The 17,604-nt window shown below is 48.0% G+C and overlaps 1 protein-coding gene across 2 annotated transcripts; it reads left to right on the top strand.

Annotated features, from left to right (window-relative positions):
• Window positions 1-417: 417 nt before the first annotated feature.
• Window positions 418-12,170, top strand: LOC144496926 (class I histocompatibility antigen, F10 alpha chain-like). Of its 2 annotated transcripts, XR_013498469.1 has the most exons (9): window positions 418-589; window positions 1,011-1,271; window positions 1,596-1,868; window positions 2,988-3,251; window positions 5,455-5,559; window positions 6,145-6,177; window positions 6,454-6,501; window positions 10,703-11,101; window positions 11,182-12,170. XR_013498469.1 is itself a non-coding variant. In XM_078217546.1 (8 exons), exons 1-7 carry the CDS (start codon window positions 526-528, stop codon window positions 6,498-6,500), a joined length of 1,047 nt encoding a protein of 348 aa, XP_078073672.1. In that variant the 5' UTR covers window positions 418-525; the 3' UTR covers window position 6,501; window positions 10,703-12,170. The 2 variants fall into 2 exon arrangements, 1 of the variants encoding a protein (XP_078073672.1); XM_078217546.1 differs by having other exon boundaries at window positions 10,703-12,170.
• Window positions 12,171-17,604: the final 5,434 nt, after the last annotated feature.

Raw genomic sequence — 17,604 nt, forward strand, 5'->3', positions numbered from 1 at the left:
TGTACATTCTTCTGCTCAAACTGCATCACTTCAAATACCTCACTGGATTGTATATCACCTGCCCTGTGTCTGCCCATTTCACCAACCTGTCCAATGGAACATTGATTGTGTCTGGATGGGAGACAAAGTGATGGAAGTGAAGCTTCAGTTTCACAGAGTCTTTGTTCAGACCCTGTCTGGAGTAACTGTGTTCAGTTCTGGACACCGCACCTCAGGAAGGGGAGATTGGTGTTGGAGAGGGTTCCGATCACCAGAATAATAAAAGGAGGTTAAATGAAAGAGGTTTTTATCCCCCAGAGTTTATCTGATTGGACAGTTCTCAATATTGAGGCAGTTTCTCAACCTGTTTGTGTCTATTCTGCCGGAGACTGATGACTCACTGAATCTCTTTATTCTGATTGGTTTAAATCCTATTTTGTGTCCAATCAGATTGAGGCTCAGTGTAAACAGGGAAAGACAGAAGGAGTGAGTTGAGAAAATGGCCTTTTGTTTGAAAAAGAGTTTCCTCCAAATGTTTCTCCCAACATGAGGGAAGCAGCAATGATTGGACTGATAGAGCTGGTCCTTCTGTGTGGAGAGGTGTCTGCAGGTGAGTGATGGGGTGTGAGAGGGGCAATGCCAGGCTGGGTACTGGGGCATTAACCCTGGGTCAGTGAGTGATGGGGTGTGAGAGGGGCAAAGCCAGGCTGGGTACTGGGGCATTAACCCTGGGTCAGTGAGTGATGGGGTGTGAGAGGGGCAATGCCAGGCTGGGTACTGGGGCATTAACCCTGGGTCAGTGAGTGATGGGGTGTGAGAGGGGCAATGCCAGGCTGGGTACTGGGGCATTAACCCTGGGTCACTGAGTGATGGGGTGTGAGAGGGGCAATGTCAGGCTGGGTGGAGGCCTTGCTCTCGGTTTGGAATCAGTGTTTTGGGGTTCATGCCCTGATCTCTCTGTGTGTGTGTGTGTGTGAGGGTGTTGGTGTTTTTAGGGTGTCTATCCTGAATTCTCTCTCTCTCTATTCCAGGCTCTCACTCTCTCCGGTATTTCTTCACGGGAATGACTCCGATCCCGGGTTTCCCGGAGTTTGTGGCTGTCGGTTATGTGGACGGTGTCCAGTTTGTTTTGTACGACAGCGATCGGAGGGAGCTGATCCCCCGGGAGCAGTGGATGGTGGAGAGCGAGGGTCCGGCAGCCTGGGAGCGGAAGAAGGATCTCGCACAGGAGCAGGAGATGTACTCCAAACTTACTATTCCACTGCTCATGACCCGCACCAACCAGACAGGAGGTGAGTGCTCACTCTCCCAGCACCCTGGATCCAGGTGGGAATGAGGAGAAACCCAGAGTGGATCAGGAACCGGGAGCCAGAGGCTGATTGGCTGCGATTGGAGATGTGACAAGAAATGTGATTGGCTGTGAATGTGTGGAGGGATTGTTTCCAGGGAGGTCTGGCTCTGATTGGCTGTGTGTGAGGGGGGGGGGGGGCAGAGTACTTGATGTTGATTGGCTGGTAGGATGAGATCGCCCAGTGAGACTAGTTCTGATTGGCTGTGCAGGTGGGATCGCCCATTGGGACTGTCTCTGATTGGCTGTTTGTGTTTCTGATCCTTAGGGATCCATGTTTACCAGCTGATGACTGGCTGTGACCTGAGGGATGATGGGACCACGAGTGGATTCAACCAAAGGGGATGGGACGGAGATGATTTTATCAGCTTCGACAAGGATCACATGGTGTGGGTGACCCCGGTGCCCTGGGGAGAGATCACCAAAAACAAGTTGGACAGGAGCACAGTCGACATTCAGCGATGGAAACATTACCTGGAGGTGGAGTGTATCGAGTGGCTGAGGAAATACCTGGAGTACGGACAGAAAGAATTGAGAGTCTGTGAGTGAGGGGGGAGTGAGAGTTGGTGAGTGAGGGGGGGGAGTGAGAGTCGGTGAGTGAGGGGTGAGTGAAAGTCGGTGAGTGAGGGGGGGAGTGAGAGGCGGTGAGTGAGGGGGGAGTGAGAGTCGGTGAGTGAGGGGGGAGTGAGAGTCGGTGAGGGAGGGAGGGAGCGAGAGTCGGTGAGTGAGGGGGGAGTGAGAGTCGGTGAGTGAGGGGAGTGAGAGTCGGTGAGTGAGGGGGGAGTGAGAGTCAGTGAGTGAGGGGGGAGTGAGAGTCGGTGAGTGAGGGGGGAGTGAGAGTCGGTGAGTGAGGGGGGAGTGAGAGTCGGTGAGTGAGGGGGGAGTGAGAGTCGGTGAGTGAGAGGGGAGTGAGAGTCGGTGAGTGAGAGGGGAGTGAGAGTCGGTGAGTGAGGGGGGAGTGAGAGTCGGTGAGTGAGGGGGGAGTGAGAGTCGGTGAGTGAGGGGGGAGTGAGAGTCGGTGAGTGAGGGGGGAGTGAGAGTCGGGGAGTGAGAGTCGGTGAGTGAGGGGGGAGTGAGAGTCGGTGAGTGAGGGGGGAGTGAGAGTCGGTGAGTGAGGGGGGGTGAGAGTCGGTGAGTGAGGGGGGAGTGAGAGTCGGTGAGTGAGGGAGGAGTGAGAGTCGGGGAGTGAGAGTCGGTGAGTGAGGGGGGAGTGAGAGTCGGTGAGTGAGGGGGGAGTGAGAGTCGGTGAGTGAGGGGAGTGAGAGTCGGTGAGTGAGGGGGGAGTGAGAGTCGGTGAGTGAGGGGGGGTGAGAGTCGGTGAGTGAGGGGGGAGTGAGAGTCGGTGAGTGAGGGGGGAGTGAGAGTCGGTGAGTGAGGGGGGAGTGAGAGTCGGTGAGTGAGGGGGGAGTGAGAGTCGGTGAGTGAGAGTCGGTGAGTGAGAGTCGGTGAGTGAGGGGGGAGTGAGAGTCGGTGAGTGAGGGGAGTGAGAGTCGGTGAGTGAGGGGGGAGTGAGAGTCGGTGAGTGGGGGGGGGTGAGAGTCGGTGAGTGAGGGGGGAGTGAGAGTCGGTGAGTGAGGGGGAGTGAGAGTCGGTGAAGGGGGTGATGCCGGGACTCTTATCTCGAGGTTCCTGTACTGACTCCTCTTTCTTTCTCTCTCAGTTGCCCCCGTCGTGTCCTTTACCCGTCTGGGTGATTCTAACCGGCTGTCCTGTGCCGTCACCGGGTTTTACCCTCAAGCCATCGAGGTGAATGTGTGGAGAAACGGAGTGATGATTGATGAGACTCTGTCCAGTGGGATCTTACCCAATCACGACAGCTCCTACCAGATCCGGAAATGGGTCGAGTTTGATCCAGAGGACCAGGCCGAGTATTCCTGTCGGGTGGAACACAGCGGGATGAAGGAGACACTGGTGGTGATTTACGGTAAGACTGTTTCTCACTGTTAGAGAGGACCCAGCCTCAGACCAGGATCACAGGAGGGAGGGTCAGTGCTGAGCTGTCAACCCAGGATATATAGAGAGGGAAATAAATCTTATTCAATGCGTTATATATCATGGTTCCACAGTGCAACATGATACAGCGTATCATTGGATATTGGGATCGCACTGGACCTGGTGTAACATTGGACACAAGAGTAGGTCTGGGCCTGGGGTATTCTGGGATATTACAGTATGGTGGGGCCCAGTGAACCCTGGGATATTGCAGTAGTACAGACCGTGGTATATCCTGAGATACTCTCGTAGGACACATCCCAGTGAACCCTGGGATATTGCAGTAGTACAGACCGTGGTGTATCCTGAGATATTCTCGTAGGACAAAAACCAGTGTATCCTGGGATGTTGCAGTGTGTCAGGGTCTGGTGTATCCTGGGATATTACAGGAGGTTGGGCACCGTGGAATATCAGAGGATGGAGAGAGCCTGGTGTATCCAAGAAACAATGCTTTTCACTGTGTACCAATACATGTGACAATAATAAATCACATCAAATATTACAGTAGGACTGGACCCAGTGCATCCTGGAAGTTTACTTCAGTCAGATTAAGATCAGTATTCAGAGAAATAATGGAATTCCTTCTATTGGAGACAATTCATGAAAATCTAGAATCAAATACTATAACAATGAATATTCAGCATGGATTTTGAAATGGAAAATCTTGTTTTACTCCAATTAGTGGATTTTTTGAGGATGTAACAAAGGGAATAGACAATGGTAATGTAATAGATATAATATCATATAATTTTTTTAATGTAATAGAAAAGGGGGTTCGTGATGGACTGATTGACAAGGTGAAAGCATGTGGAGTTAGGGGATGAGTGACAGAATGGATCACTCACTGACTTTGGGACAGAAAGCAGAGAGTGTGAGTAAAGGGTGTTTCAGAGTTACAGAAAGTGTTCCACAAGGATCAGTGCTGGGATCACCGCTGTTCACAAGTTACACTCCATAACTTGGATATTGGAATCAAAAATACCATTTCTTAATTTGCAGATAACATCAAATTGGGAGAATTATTTGATTTTGAGGAGAACTGGAATAAATTAATAGGACATGAATAAACTTGAACAAATAGTTGGTAAATAAAGTTCAGCACAGTTAAACGTGAGGTATTTTTCAGTTAACGATGAATAGGGAGGGTTGAGGAACAAAGGGATCTTGATGTACAAATACACCAATCAGTAAACATAGAGTTACAGGTTAGACAATAAACAAAATACAATCGAAAACCAGGTTTGATTTCTCGAGGAATAGAATTGTAAAGTAGTGATTTTATTGCTAAACCTGTATCAAACCTTGGTTAGACCACATTTAAAGACCGTGTGCAGTTCCGGTCACCATTTCATAAAAAGGATATAGAGTCAGGGGAGAGAGTGTAGAGAAGATTTACAGAGATGATTCCAGAAATGAGTGGGTGGACATCTCAGGAAAGGATTGACCGGCTGGGTCTCTGCTCTCGGGAAAACAGAAGGCTGAGGGTTGACCGAATCGAGGATTTAAAATTAGGAAAGTTTTTTTTATAGGCCAGACACATCGAGAGTGTTCCTCTTGTGGGAAGAGCATATCCAGTGGCCATCAATACAAGAAACCCAATGGGGAATTCATGAGAAACCTCTTCACCCAAAGAGTGATGAGAATGTGGAGCTCGCTGCCACAGGGAGTGGCTGAACTGAACAGTATAGTTTAAGGGGAGGATAGACAAGCAAATGAGGGAAAGGGGAATAGAGTTAAAATGGTTGAATTAGATGAGGAATGATGGGAGAAGGCTCAAGTGGAACATAAATACCAGTATCAACTAGATGGGCCGGAAGGCCATTTTCTATGTTGTATATCCTGTGTTTCCTGATTCACTTTCACTCTGATTCTCTCTCACATTTCTCTTTCTTTCACTCTGATTCACTCTTTCATTCTGTCTCTCTGATCTTTCTCTGTCTCTCATTCTCTCTCTTCCTCACTCTTAGTTGCTCATCCTCTCTCTCATTCTCTCCCACTCGCTCACATTCTATTTCTCTCTGAGTCTCACTGTTCCCTCTCCCTGATTCACTCAGTCTCTCACATTCTGTCTCTCTGATTCTCACTTTTTTCTCTCCCTGACTCACTCAGTCTCTCTGATTCTCTCTCTCTAACAGAACCAAAGTCTCGCTCCCAGGTTGCTGTTACTGTCGGGATTGTGGTCGGGGTCCTCGTGCTCATCGCTCTCATCATTGTGGCTGTCGTCATCTACAACAAGAAAGGTAGGAATTGGAGGGAAAAGAGCGGTGGGTGAACTGTAGTGGATCCAGGCAGTCCGGGAGGCTGGAATTGATTCGTGCCATGACTAGCTTTTCGAATCATTTCATAACGATGGATGTCAGAGCCACCGGATGACAGCTCACTGGGGGCAGGGATTCTGGGAGAGTATTCCAGGGTGGCGGTGGCTCAGGCTGTGGGTCTCAGATTGGTGTGGGGGCGGGGATGGGGGGCTGGTGGTTGTACAGAGTGGGTGGAAGAGCTGCAGGTTTGGGATAGGGATGGTAAGGGGCTCATGATAAAGGATGAGTGTCTGAGAATTGTGGGAAGGGCCTCAAATTGGGTGAGGAGTTCAGGGTATCAGTGAGGGCTCAGCTAAGAGTGAGGGTCTAGGGACAGGACGGGAGTGATGGTCCAGGGTCAGGGTGGGAGTGAGGGTCTTGTGTCAGGATGGGAGTGAGGGTCTCTGGTTGTGGTGGGAGTGAGGGTTCAGAATTGTGTTGTTGGGGCTCAGTGCGAGTGAGAGTTCCAGCCTCTGTCTCTGATTTTCTCTCAGTCTCGTCACTCACTGAGCATTCCATGTTTTACAGGGAGAGGGAAGAGCAACTACAATCCTGCAAATAGTAAGCTGATCATCAAACATTGTCCCTGTGCAACTGTGTACATCATTGTTCATTCTGTTTCAACGTTAGTTTGTGTGTGTGTGTGTGTGTGTGCGTGCATCGTGCGTTTCTGTGTGGGTGTGTGGGCTTCTGTGTGTCGCCGTTAGTATGGGTGTGTGAGAACCTCTTTCTCTGTGTCTCTCTGTCTCTCTCATTCTCTCTTTATCATATTCACAGTCTCTGCCTCTGTCTCTCTGATGTTGAACAATGTTTTAACACCTCTTCTTCCTTTAACAGCTTCTGATGATGGGGATTCCTCATCCAGATCCTCCACAAGTACCTGAGGTATGAACTGTGTTGATAAATATTGGGAGCTGATCCTTCTAACTGGGATATTCCCGCTGGATTTAGCTGTACAATCTGGTGGGTGGGCTGTGAGCTCAGTGTCTGTCTCTCGCTCTATAGTCACTAAAGAGCAGCTCATCCAATCCAACACTGAGCTTTGAGACTGGCCTTCTGGAGACGGCTGTTCCTGTACAGTCTGAGGGTGGAGACATTGTGGGTGTTGAGGTGTCGAGACATCCGGAAACATCTCACCCTGGACAGCCTCCTCTGAGCTGCTCAATTTCCTGAAGGAATTTGTAACTCCCAGACTTTTCCCTGAAGTTGGTCACTGAGCTGTGCCGCTCCCACAGGTTTTTATTTTAGTCGTGTTTTGTGATGAGTCTGATCATTAGCTGGATGTTTGGGGCGTGGAGTAGAGTTTAGGAGTTAAGCTGGTGATTGGTGGTCTGATGGGTTTCGCTGGTGTTTTGTATTCTATTGGGTTTTGCTGGTGTTTGGGACTCTGATGGGTTTAGCTGGTGTTTGGTGCTCTATTGGGTTTAGCTGGTGTTTGGGGCTCTGATGGGTTTAGCTGGTGTTTGGGGTCCTGATGGGTTTAGCTGGTGTTTGGGGATCTGATGGGTTTTGCTGGTGTTTGGGGGTCTGATGGGTTTTGCTGGTGTTTGGGGCTCCGATGGGTTTTGCTGGTGTTTGGGGCTCTGATATGTTTTGCTGGTGTTTGGGGGTCTGATGGGTTTAACTGGTGTCAGGGAGTCTGATGGGTTTAGCTGGTGTTTGGGGCTCTGATGGGTGTAGCTGGTGTTTGGGTTTCTGCTGGGTTATCTGGTGTTTGGAGGTCTGATGGATTGAGCTGGTGTTTGGGGCTCTGATGGGTTAGCTGATGCTTGGGGTCTGATGGGTTTTGCTGGCGTTTGGGGGTCTGATGGGTTTTGCTGGTGTTTGGGGTCTGATGGGATTTGCTGGTGTTTGGGGCTCTGATGGGTTGAGCTGGTGTTTGGGGCTCTGATGGGTTCAGCTGGTGTTTGGGGCTCTGATGGGTTTCGCTCGTGTTTGGGGCTCTAATGGGTTTTGCTGGTGTTTGAGGGTCCGATGGGTTTCGCTGGTGTTTGGGGATCTGATGGGTTTTGTTGGTGTTTGGGGCTCTGATGGGTTTAGCTGGTGTTTGGAGGTCTGATGGGTTTTGCTGGTGTTTGGGGCTCTGATGGGTTTAGCTGGTGATTGGTGCTCTGATGGTTTAGCTGGTGTTTGGGGCTCTGATGGGTTTAACTGGTGTTTAGGGCTCTTGTGGGTTTTGCTGGTGTTTGGGGCTCCGAAGGGTGTTGCTGGTGTTAGGGGCTTTTGTGGGTTTAGCTGCTGTTTGGGGCTCTGATGGGTTTCGCTGGTGTTTCGGGGGTCTGATGGGTTTTGCTGGTGTTTGTGGTCATAGAGTCATAGAGGTTTATAGCATGGAAACAGGCCCTTCGACCCAACTTGTCCATGCCGCCCTTATATATTTTTAAAAACCCCTAAACTAATCCCAATTGCTCGCATTTGGCCCATATCCCTCTATACCCATCGTACCCATGTAACTATCTAAATGCTTTTGAAAAGATAAAATTGTACCTGCCTCTACTACTACCTCTGGCAGCTTGTTCCAGACACTCACTATCCTCTGTGTGAAAAAATTGCGCCTCTGGACAGTTTTGCATCTCTCCCCTCTCACCTTAAACCTATGCCCTCTAGTTTTAGACTCCCCGACCTTTGGGAAAAGATATTGACTATCTACCTTGTCTATGCCCCTCATTATTTTATAGACCTCTAGAAGGTCACCCCTTAGCCTCCTACACTCCAGAGAAAAAGTCCCAGTCTATTCAGCCTCTCCTCAAAACTCAATCCATCAAGTCCCGGTACCATCCTAGTAAATCTTTTCTGCACTCTTTCTAGTTTAATAATATCCTTTCTATAATAGGGTCGACAGAATTGCACACAGCATTCCAAGTGTGGCCTTACCAATTCCGTGTACAACTTCAACAAGACGTCCCAACTCCTGTATTCAATGTTCTGACCAATGAAACCAAGCATGCCGAATGCCTTCTTCACCACTCTGTCCACCTGTGACTCCACTTTCAAGGAGTTATGAACATGCACTCCGAGATCTCTTTGTTCTGTAACTCTCCCCAACGCCCGACCATTAACTGAGTAACTCCTGCCCTGGTTCAATCTACCAAAATGCATTACCTCGCATTTGTCGAAATGAAACTCCATCTGCCATTCGCCGGCCCACTGGCCCAATTGATCAAGATCCCGCTGCAATTGGAGATAACCTTCCTCACTGTCCACCATGCCACAAATCTGGGTCTGATGGGTTTTGCTAGTGTTTGGGGTCTGCTGGGTTTAGCTGGTGTTTGGAGGTCTGATGGGATTTGCTGGTGGTGTGTGGTTGGAATGTTGAAGGATAGAATATTTATGATTGAGAGCGAGGCCATTCAGCCCATCATATCCCTTCCTGTTCATGAAGAACTCTCCTGCTTAATATCACCTCCTGTACTCGATCTGTAGCTCTGTCGATCACAGCTCTTCAACTCGACGTCCAAGAATGGATTCAATGTGGTGAGAGTTTCTGCGTCTACCATCCTTTCAGACAGTGCTTCAGCTGTCGTCTATCTGGTGTTGTTACAATTCTAGCAAAACCATTCTGCTGTCTGTCTCAACTGATGAAAGAAAAGCATGTTATGTACCTTCTTTACCATGTAATTAACCTGTCCTGAAAACTTTCCCAATCTGTGGACATGCACTCCTGGATCCCTCTGATCCTCCACATTACTCATTATCCTCCCATTTACTGGGGAATCCCTTTGCCTTGTTCATCCTCCCGAAATCCATCACCTCTCACTGCTCCAGATTGAATTCCATTTTCCAATGCTTTTCCCAACTGCTCAGGCCATCTCTATCTTCCTGCAATCTGAAGCTTTCCTCTTCACTGACACCCACACAGATAATATTTGTACCTCTGTAAACTCTTTATCATTCCCGCTGCATTTGAATCTAAATGATTCACATGAACTACAAAAAGTGAGGGTGTGAGTGCTGGGTCCTGTGGAACCCCCACTGGTAACAAGAAGTCTTGTTTAGGTCTGAGAAGTCTCTCAACATCAGGTTAAAATCCAATTCGGAATCACGAGCTTTCGGAGAACTGCTCCTTCGTCAGATGAGTGATGGTCAGTCCAACGCCGGCATCTCCACATCATGGGCATCATTCTAGTCGCAATCAACCCCTTACCCCTTTGCTTCCTGCCACTGAGCTAATTTGGGGTCTGATTTGTCAATGTCTCTTGGATCTCGATGAGTTTTACATTTCTGACCAGCCTGCCATGTGGGACCTTGTCCAAAGCATTATTAAAATGCATGTTGACCTTGTCCACCTCACTGCCCTCATCAACCCTCCTTCTCACCTCTTCCAAATTTTCAGTCAGAAAGCTTGAGATGAGCTCCCCTTAAATCCACGCTAACTTCCCTCGACTAATCTGTGCCTTTCTCGATGAAGGTTTGTACCGTTCCTCATAATTGGTTCCAACAATGTTCCCACTGCCGAAGTTACACTAACTGGTGTATAATTACTCAGATTGCCCCTTCTCTTTTCAATCCATGGTGTAATGTTGGCAGTCATTTAATCTTCTTCCACACTCCTGTAGCCCGGGAGGAATGATTCTGATGATCAGAGCCTCTGCAATTCCCTCCTTTGCTTCTTTTAACCCGGTGATTTACCATCTTTCAAAGTTATAAAATCCCTGAATACATCATCTCTTACAGTGTTTATCTGATGCAGTAATTCACACACTTCTTCTTTAAGTGCAATGTCAGCATTGCTCCCTGTTTCCCAAAGACAGTGGCAATGTATTTATTCACAACCTCAACACATTCTCCCTCCTCTCTCACAGACTATCTTATTGGTGTTCACCAGGCCTTACTCTTTCCTTATCCTTTTCTCTTCAGGTACTTAAAGAACATCCTTGGAGGTTCCTTGATTTTTCTTGCCAGTATTTTGTCGTGCCCCCTCTCCTTTCCCAGTATTCCTCTCTCAGTATCTCTTCCAGGTTTCTGCATTGTTAGGCGTGAGGGGTCTGATGGATTTTGCTGCTGGTTTTTGTGGGGGTCTGATGGGTTTTGTTGGGTGTGTTCCAGCTCTGCTGGCTTTGCCTCAGTTTTTCTTTCTCATCCCCAGTGCCCTCCAGTGCATTCCAGGGTTTGTAATCTAGGAACACCAGTTCCCAAGAACAGCAGCGGGAGAGGATGAGAGAATGAGGGAAGATGTGATTTCATCAAGGTGACAGCGACCGACTGATTCAAGCTCCACATATGTGATTCTGTTTAAATGGAACTGTGATGATGGTTTGGAAGTAATTGCTATATCTGGAGCTGCACTTTCTGAGCTATTCTGATCTGAGCTGCTTATTCTGCACAGACACTAGAGGGCGATCTTATGAAAAATATTCTCTGTCCAGAAAGAGCATGAAAATGGGAGAGTTTCTGATCCGTGTTTCAGGCGTATCCAAATCTACAATCTTATGCACTTGTTTCTCACCCTTGTAGGGGGAGGGGGCAGGTCTTAAATAACCAGAATGCTGCCTGAAAGCAGCAGAGGACACCATTGCGCATCTGCAGGTCCCTCTGCTCTGAGCTGCAGAGAGACCTGTCACTCAGCCTCTGCTGCTTTCACCAGACCTCCATGGCCTAAACACGGACTCCCCAGCTGCCACGGCGGTCCGTGGCCTAATGCAACCCCTGATGGTCGGACCAATTGACCCCGTGACACCCTACATGTCCGGACAGACCAAACCGCGCCTCTGGGACAGATTGAACCCCGTGACCCCCCTCCCCCTAATTCGGACCGACTTTCCCTGTCCATCCCACCACCGATCGCAATGCAGTAGCCCCCGCTACTTCTCTCACTGATGGCAAATACTCAGTGGCAGTAGCCCCCCCACACCCCAAATTGCAAATGCATAGCGTGCAGCGCCCCGCCCCCATCACCACAGGTTGGTCCCACCCCAGTAGAGCCCCCCTCCAAATAATCAGGCTCCACACCCTTCCCACTCCCACTGCCTGGTGCGCACTTCGAAGATACCAGGCTGGCACTGCCCGCAAGGCACTCCCCCCAACCTCTCGGGGTGGCTTCAATGGCTTCTGGATCCACGAGCGAGGCATCGGGTCTGGTCCCTGTTGTGATTCTCGCTGGAGTGAACCTCTCCCGTGAGGCCACAGAGACGAGAGCCCAGATGATTGCGCCGCGGGCTCGCTCATTTTGTTCTAAACAGGTTTTAAATGTAGTCAAGTATTTTATTCAGCCTCGCGCCGCAATGTGTGAGAAATCGGGTGCGAATCTCATCTGTATTGAACTCATGAATTCCAATATCTTCTGCCCTTTCCTGATTTTTTCTCTTAATGTCTGTTATTCATTGGTGAGTGTGTTTGTGTCACATCCCCCCTTCCCAAGCACTCTGTCTGGGGAAATAACAAACATTATTGAAATATCAGAGCTTTTGTATCAAACTGTCATCTGCAACTCCAAATGTCAGATCGCGGTAAATTTCCAATTCTTGTCACTGTTGGAAATATTGTTACACTTTGCAGTATTGGACACAATTGTTACCTGTATGTGTGTGTGTGTTATTAAAACAACAGAAAAGGTTTATTCTGCTCGGAGCTGAATGGGTTAATTCTAAATTAAAACACATTTGGTGAAGGAATTCACTGTCACCGCGATTTCAGAAAGTGACTGGGTTACAATGTTCTCAGAGTAATGGCGGTTTCAGCAGAACAAAGATATTTCTTCATCTCTTGTGGATTCACCAATTCAAACTGGATACTTCCGAATAAAAACCTTGGAGCAAAATGGATTAGAAGATAAAGTCCCAATTGTTCCCCAGGGTTGTTTTTAAATGGAGATTTTAAAAACAAGAATAATCCATGAACAATCACCTTCAATTCATTCCTGAATTTGAAATTACACCATTAAAGCTTAAAAAAAATGACCCCACTCTGACAGATGTGAATTTGTATCTGGATTAGAGATCCCACATGTTTCACCCATTTCAACAGAGTTTCATTGTAACGGCAACAAGCTCCCAGTTTAAAAACTTTTAAACTGTTCTCCCCCTTTAGACCTCACCATTTTGAGGAAAACACAGAGTTGGAGCTGGTCTGAAGGAACAGCAACACAGAGCATTCACACAGCCTTTTCTCATTCACTAACAGGAAGTTTACACACACACATCTGTCCACACAATTCTTTCTCACATCACTTCAAGTTTCACATTTGGAGGAAAATGTAACTGGATTGATTAGTCAGTTTGCGGACGACACAAAGGTTGGTGGATTTGCGGACAGCGATGAGGACCATCAGAGGATGCAGCAAGATGTAGATCAGTTGGAGACTTGGGTGGAGAGATGGCAGGTGAAGTTTAATCCAGACAAATGTGAAGCAATGCATTTTGGAAGGTCTAATACAGATAGGAAATATACAGTAAATGGCAGAACCCTTCAGAGTATTGATAGCAAAGGGATCTGGGTGTACAGGTACACAGGTCACTGAAAGTGGCAATGCAGGTGGAGAAGGTAGTCAAGGCGGCATATGGCATGCTTACCTTAATTGGCTCTTGGAATATCGTGTTCCATTCTGGTCGCCACACTACCAGAAGGATGTGGAGACTTTGGAGAGAGTACAGAAAATATTTACCAGGATGTTGCCTGGTATGGAGGGCATTAGCTATGGGGAGAGGTTGGAGAAACTTGGTTTGTTCTCACTGGAGCGACGGAGGTTGAGGGGAGGCCTGATAGAAGTCGACAAGATTATGAGGGGCACGGACAGAGTGGATAGTCAGAAGTTTTTTCCCAGGGTGGAAGAGTCAATTACTAGGGGGCACAGGTTTAAGGTGCGAGGGGCAAGGTTTAAAGGAGATGTACAAGGCAGATTTTTTTTAAAAACAAAGAGTAGTGGGTGCCTGGAATTCGTGGCCGGGGGGAGGGAGTGGAAGCGGGTATGGCAGTGACTTTTAAGGGGCATCTTGACAAGTACATGAATAGGATGGGAATAGAGGGATATGTTTCCCGGAAGAGTAGGGGGTTTTAGTTAAGTTAGGCAGCATGGTTGGTGCAGGCTTGGAGGGCCGAAGGGCCTGTTCCTGTGCTGTAATTTTCTTGGCATATATTCCTATTCTCATGAAAGAGCATCTTATCCAAACTGAAAGTTGGCCAAGGCCGGAATTGAACCCGCGTCCCTGGTACTGTGAGGCAGCAGCGCTAACCACTGTGCCAGCGTGTCACCCACTTGGACACAGGTTGCTTCACATCCTTTAGATCTGTGCACAGAACGGAGACATATTCATAAAGTAAAAGGAACAGTTGTTTGTTTACAAATCAGGATATCTCTGAACATAAACAACCCGGTTGTTCACACAGTATTTTAAACTTTACTGTGAGTTTCTTTAATTGCTTTTTTCTAACCTGCTTCTGATATTCCACCAACCAGACATCAACAGCCCATTTCTGAAAAGCAGCGAGATCCATTTCTTCATCCTGATTCAATAATCTAATCTTTGGCCTCACATCTCCGTGATCTCTCACTATTTGTTTCTTCCCGTCGATTTTCTCCCAAACATTCCAATTTCCCTACTCTGATCCAAGCATCCAATCACCAAATACTGTTTCTTTGTGCACCATTTGACCTTTCAATTTAACTCTGCTCGATCAACTGTCCACTTTCTCAAATCACTTCCTTCCTGAACAAACACTAACTTCTCAAACAAGGCTCGGCAAGCTGAGACCTATTTTTATCGTGATTGCTTCAATGGTACAAGGTTTAATATAAGTACAGGACACAGCTCACACACTGAGAGGGACAGTATCAGTACAGGACACAGCTCACACACTGAGAGGGACAGTATCAGAACAGGACACAGCTCACACACTGAGAGGGACAGTATCAGTACAGGACACAGCTCACACACTGAGAGGGACAGTATCAGTAATGGACACAGCTCACACACTGAGAGGGACAGTATCAGTAAAGCACAGCGCTCACACACTGAGAGGGATGCTATCAGTGCAGAACTGTGACCGGGATGCAGAATGATCTGGACAGGTTGAGTGAGTGGGCAAATTGATGGCAGATGCAGTATAATTTGCATAAATGTGAGGTTATTCACTTTGGAAGCAAAAAAAAGGCAGATTACTATCTGAATGGTGTAAATTGGGAGAAGGGAGTGTGCAGTAGGACTTGGGTGTCCTTGTGCATCAGTCACTGAAGGTAGGCACGCAGGTGCAGCAGGCGGTAAAGAAGGCAAATGGCATGTTCGCCTTCACTGCGAGAGGTTTTGAGTGCAGGGGCAAGGATGTGTTGTTGCAATTAAACAGGGCCTTGGTGAGGCCACACCTAGGGTATTGTGTGCAGTTTTGGTCTTTGTTTACTTGCAACAATGATGTGGAGATGCCGACGTTGGACAGGTAAAAACACAGTCAGAATTTTAACAACACCAGGTGAAGGTCCAACAGGTTTATTTGATGGCAAATGCCATTAGCTTTTAGGTGTCTGTTGCGATCCTCCTCCAGACGCTGAAAGATGCCCTCATAAGAACAGGATATGGCGCTCGACTCATTGATCAACATTTCCGACGCGCCACAGCGAAAAACCGCACCGACCTCCTCAGAAGACAAACACGCGACACGGTGGACAGAATACCCTTCGTCGTCCAGTACTTTCCCGGAGCGGAGAAGCTACGGCATCTCCTCCGGAGCATTCAACATGTCATTGATGAAGATGAACATCTCGCCAAGGCCATCCCCACACCCCCACTTCTTGCCTTCAAACAACCGCACAACCTCAAACAGATCATTGTCCGCAGCAAACTACCCAGCCTTCAGGAGAACAGTGACCATGACACCACACAACCCTGCCACAGCAACCTCTGCAAGACGTGCCGGATCATCGACACGGATGCCATCATCTCACGTGAGAACACCATCCACCAGGTACACGGTACATACTCTTGCAACTTGGCCAACGTTGTCTACCTGATACGCTGCAGGAAAGGATGTCCTGAGGCATGGTACATTGGAGAAACCATGCAGGCGCTACGACAACGGATGGATGAACACCGCTTGACAATCACCAGGCAAGACTGTTGTCTTCCTGTTGGGGAGCACTTCAGCGGTCACGGGCATTCAGCCTCTGATGTTCGGGTAAGCATTCTCCAAGGCGGCCTTCACGACACACGACAGCGCAGAGTCGCTGAGCAGAAACTGAGAGCCAAGTTCCGCACACATGAGGACGGCCTAAACCGGGATGTTGGGTTTATGTCACACTATCAGTAACCCCCACAGCTTGCCTCCTGGACTTGCAGAATCTCACTGGTTGTCCTGTCTGGAGACAATACACATCTCTTTAACCTGTGCTTAATGCTCCCTCCACTCACATTGTCTGTATCTTTAAGACCTGGTTGGCTGTAGAGATTCGCATTCTAATCAGTATTCTGTAACTTGATTTTGTGTCTCTGTATGCCCTGTTTGAGAGCAGATTTCCACTCCATCTGACGAAGGAGCAGCGCTCCGAAAGCTAATGGCATTTGCTACCAAATAAACATGTTGGACTTTAACCTGGTGTCGTTAAAACTCTTATTGTGTTTACCCCAGTCCAACGCCGGCATCTCCACATTATTGTTGCAAGTAAACAGGGCCTTGGTGAGGCCACACCTCGAATATTGTGTGCAGTTTTGGTCTCCTTTTCTGAGGAAGGATGTTCTTGCTCTCGAGGGAGTGCAGCAAAAGTTTACCAGGCTGATTCCGGGGATGGCGGGACTGATGTATGAGAAGAGATTGACTAGGTTAGGATTGTTTTCGCTGGAGTTCAGACGAATGAGGGGGGATCTCATAGAGACTTATAAAATTCTAACAGGACTAGAAAGGGTAAGTGCAGGGAGGATATTCCCAATGGTGGGGGAGTCCCAAACCAGGGATCACAGCCTGAGGATTCAGGGTGCATCATTTAGGATGGAGGTGAGGAGACATTTCTTCACCCAAAGTGTGGTGAGCCTGTGGAATTCATTACCACAGGAAGTAGCTGATGCCAAAACATTGAATGTATTCAAGAGGCAACTGGATAAAGCACTTGGGGCGAATGGGATCAAAGGTTATGGAGAAAAAGCAGGATTCGGCTATTGAATTGGATGATCAGCATGATTGTAATGAATGGCGGAGCAGACTCGAAAGGTCAAATGGCCTCCTCCTGCTCCTATCTTCTATGTTTCTGTGTTTCTATGGACCAATTCTTCCTGTTTCAGTCTTGCAGGTCCAAAATGCAGAGAGGTTACACTCAGATGAGGATTCTCTGGCAGCAGGTTGTGAACCAGACACAACTTGAGGCAAGGCAGAGAGAGAATCAGGTTGCGTTGCCTTCATTTTCCAACTTTTTTGCCCAGAGAGACTCGTGGAATGGCTACAGTGCAGAAGAGGCCATTCAGCCCATTGAACCTGCACCAACAACAATCCCATCCAGGCCCTATTCCTGTCACCCAACATATATACCCTGTTAAACCCCCTGACATTAAGGGGCAATTTAGCATCGCTAATCCACCTAACCAGCACATCTTTGGACTGTGGGAGGAAACCAGAGAACCCAGAGGAAACCCATGCAGACACAATCAGTCACCCAAAGGTGGAATTGAATCTGGCTCCCTGGCACGGTGAGGGAGCAGTGCTGACCGCTGTGCCATCATGGCACCCCAATTCAATTCAAACCAGCAGTTTCAAAACTTAAAGTTTCTCCCTGCCGTGTGATTTCCAGAACACCACGAGACTTTGCTTTTCAGTTTTATTACCCAGCAATTAAAGTGAATCCAGTTCAAAACTAGCAAACAACTCTTCCTCAAGTACCATACAGGTCAGGTGAAGGCAGGCTGGCTCTCAGTCCAAGGAGTATTTATGGCCCTCTTTTGAGAAAAAAACTCCAAGTCAGTATCAACTATCCGGACAGTGCAATATGTTTCCATGTTTTATGAAAGATATGCGTTTCCCAACACATTGAATTGTCCCAGTGTCATTCAGAAGTCCCTTATCTCCAATAATATTCCA

This window comes from Mustelus asterias, chromosome 8 (genome assembly GCF_964213995.1).
Source record: "Mustelus asterias chromosome 8, sMusAst1.hap1.1, whole genome shotgun sequence".
Classification (NCBI taxonomy): domain Eukaryota; kingdom Metazoa; phylum Chordata; class Chondrichthyes; order Carcharhiniformes; family Triakidae; genus Mustelus; species Mustelus asterias.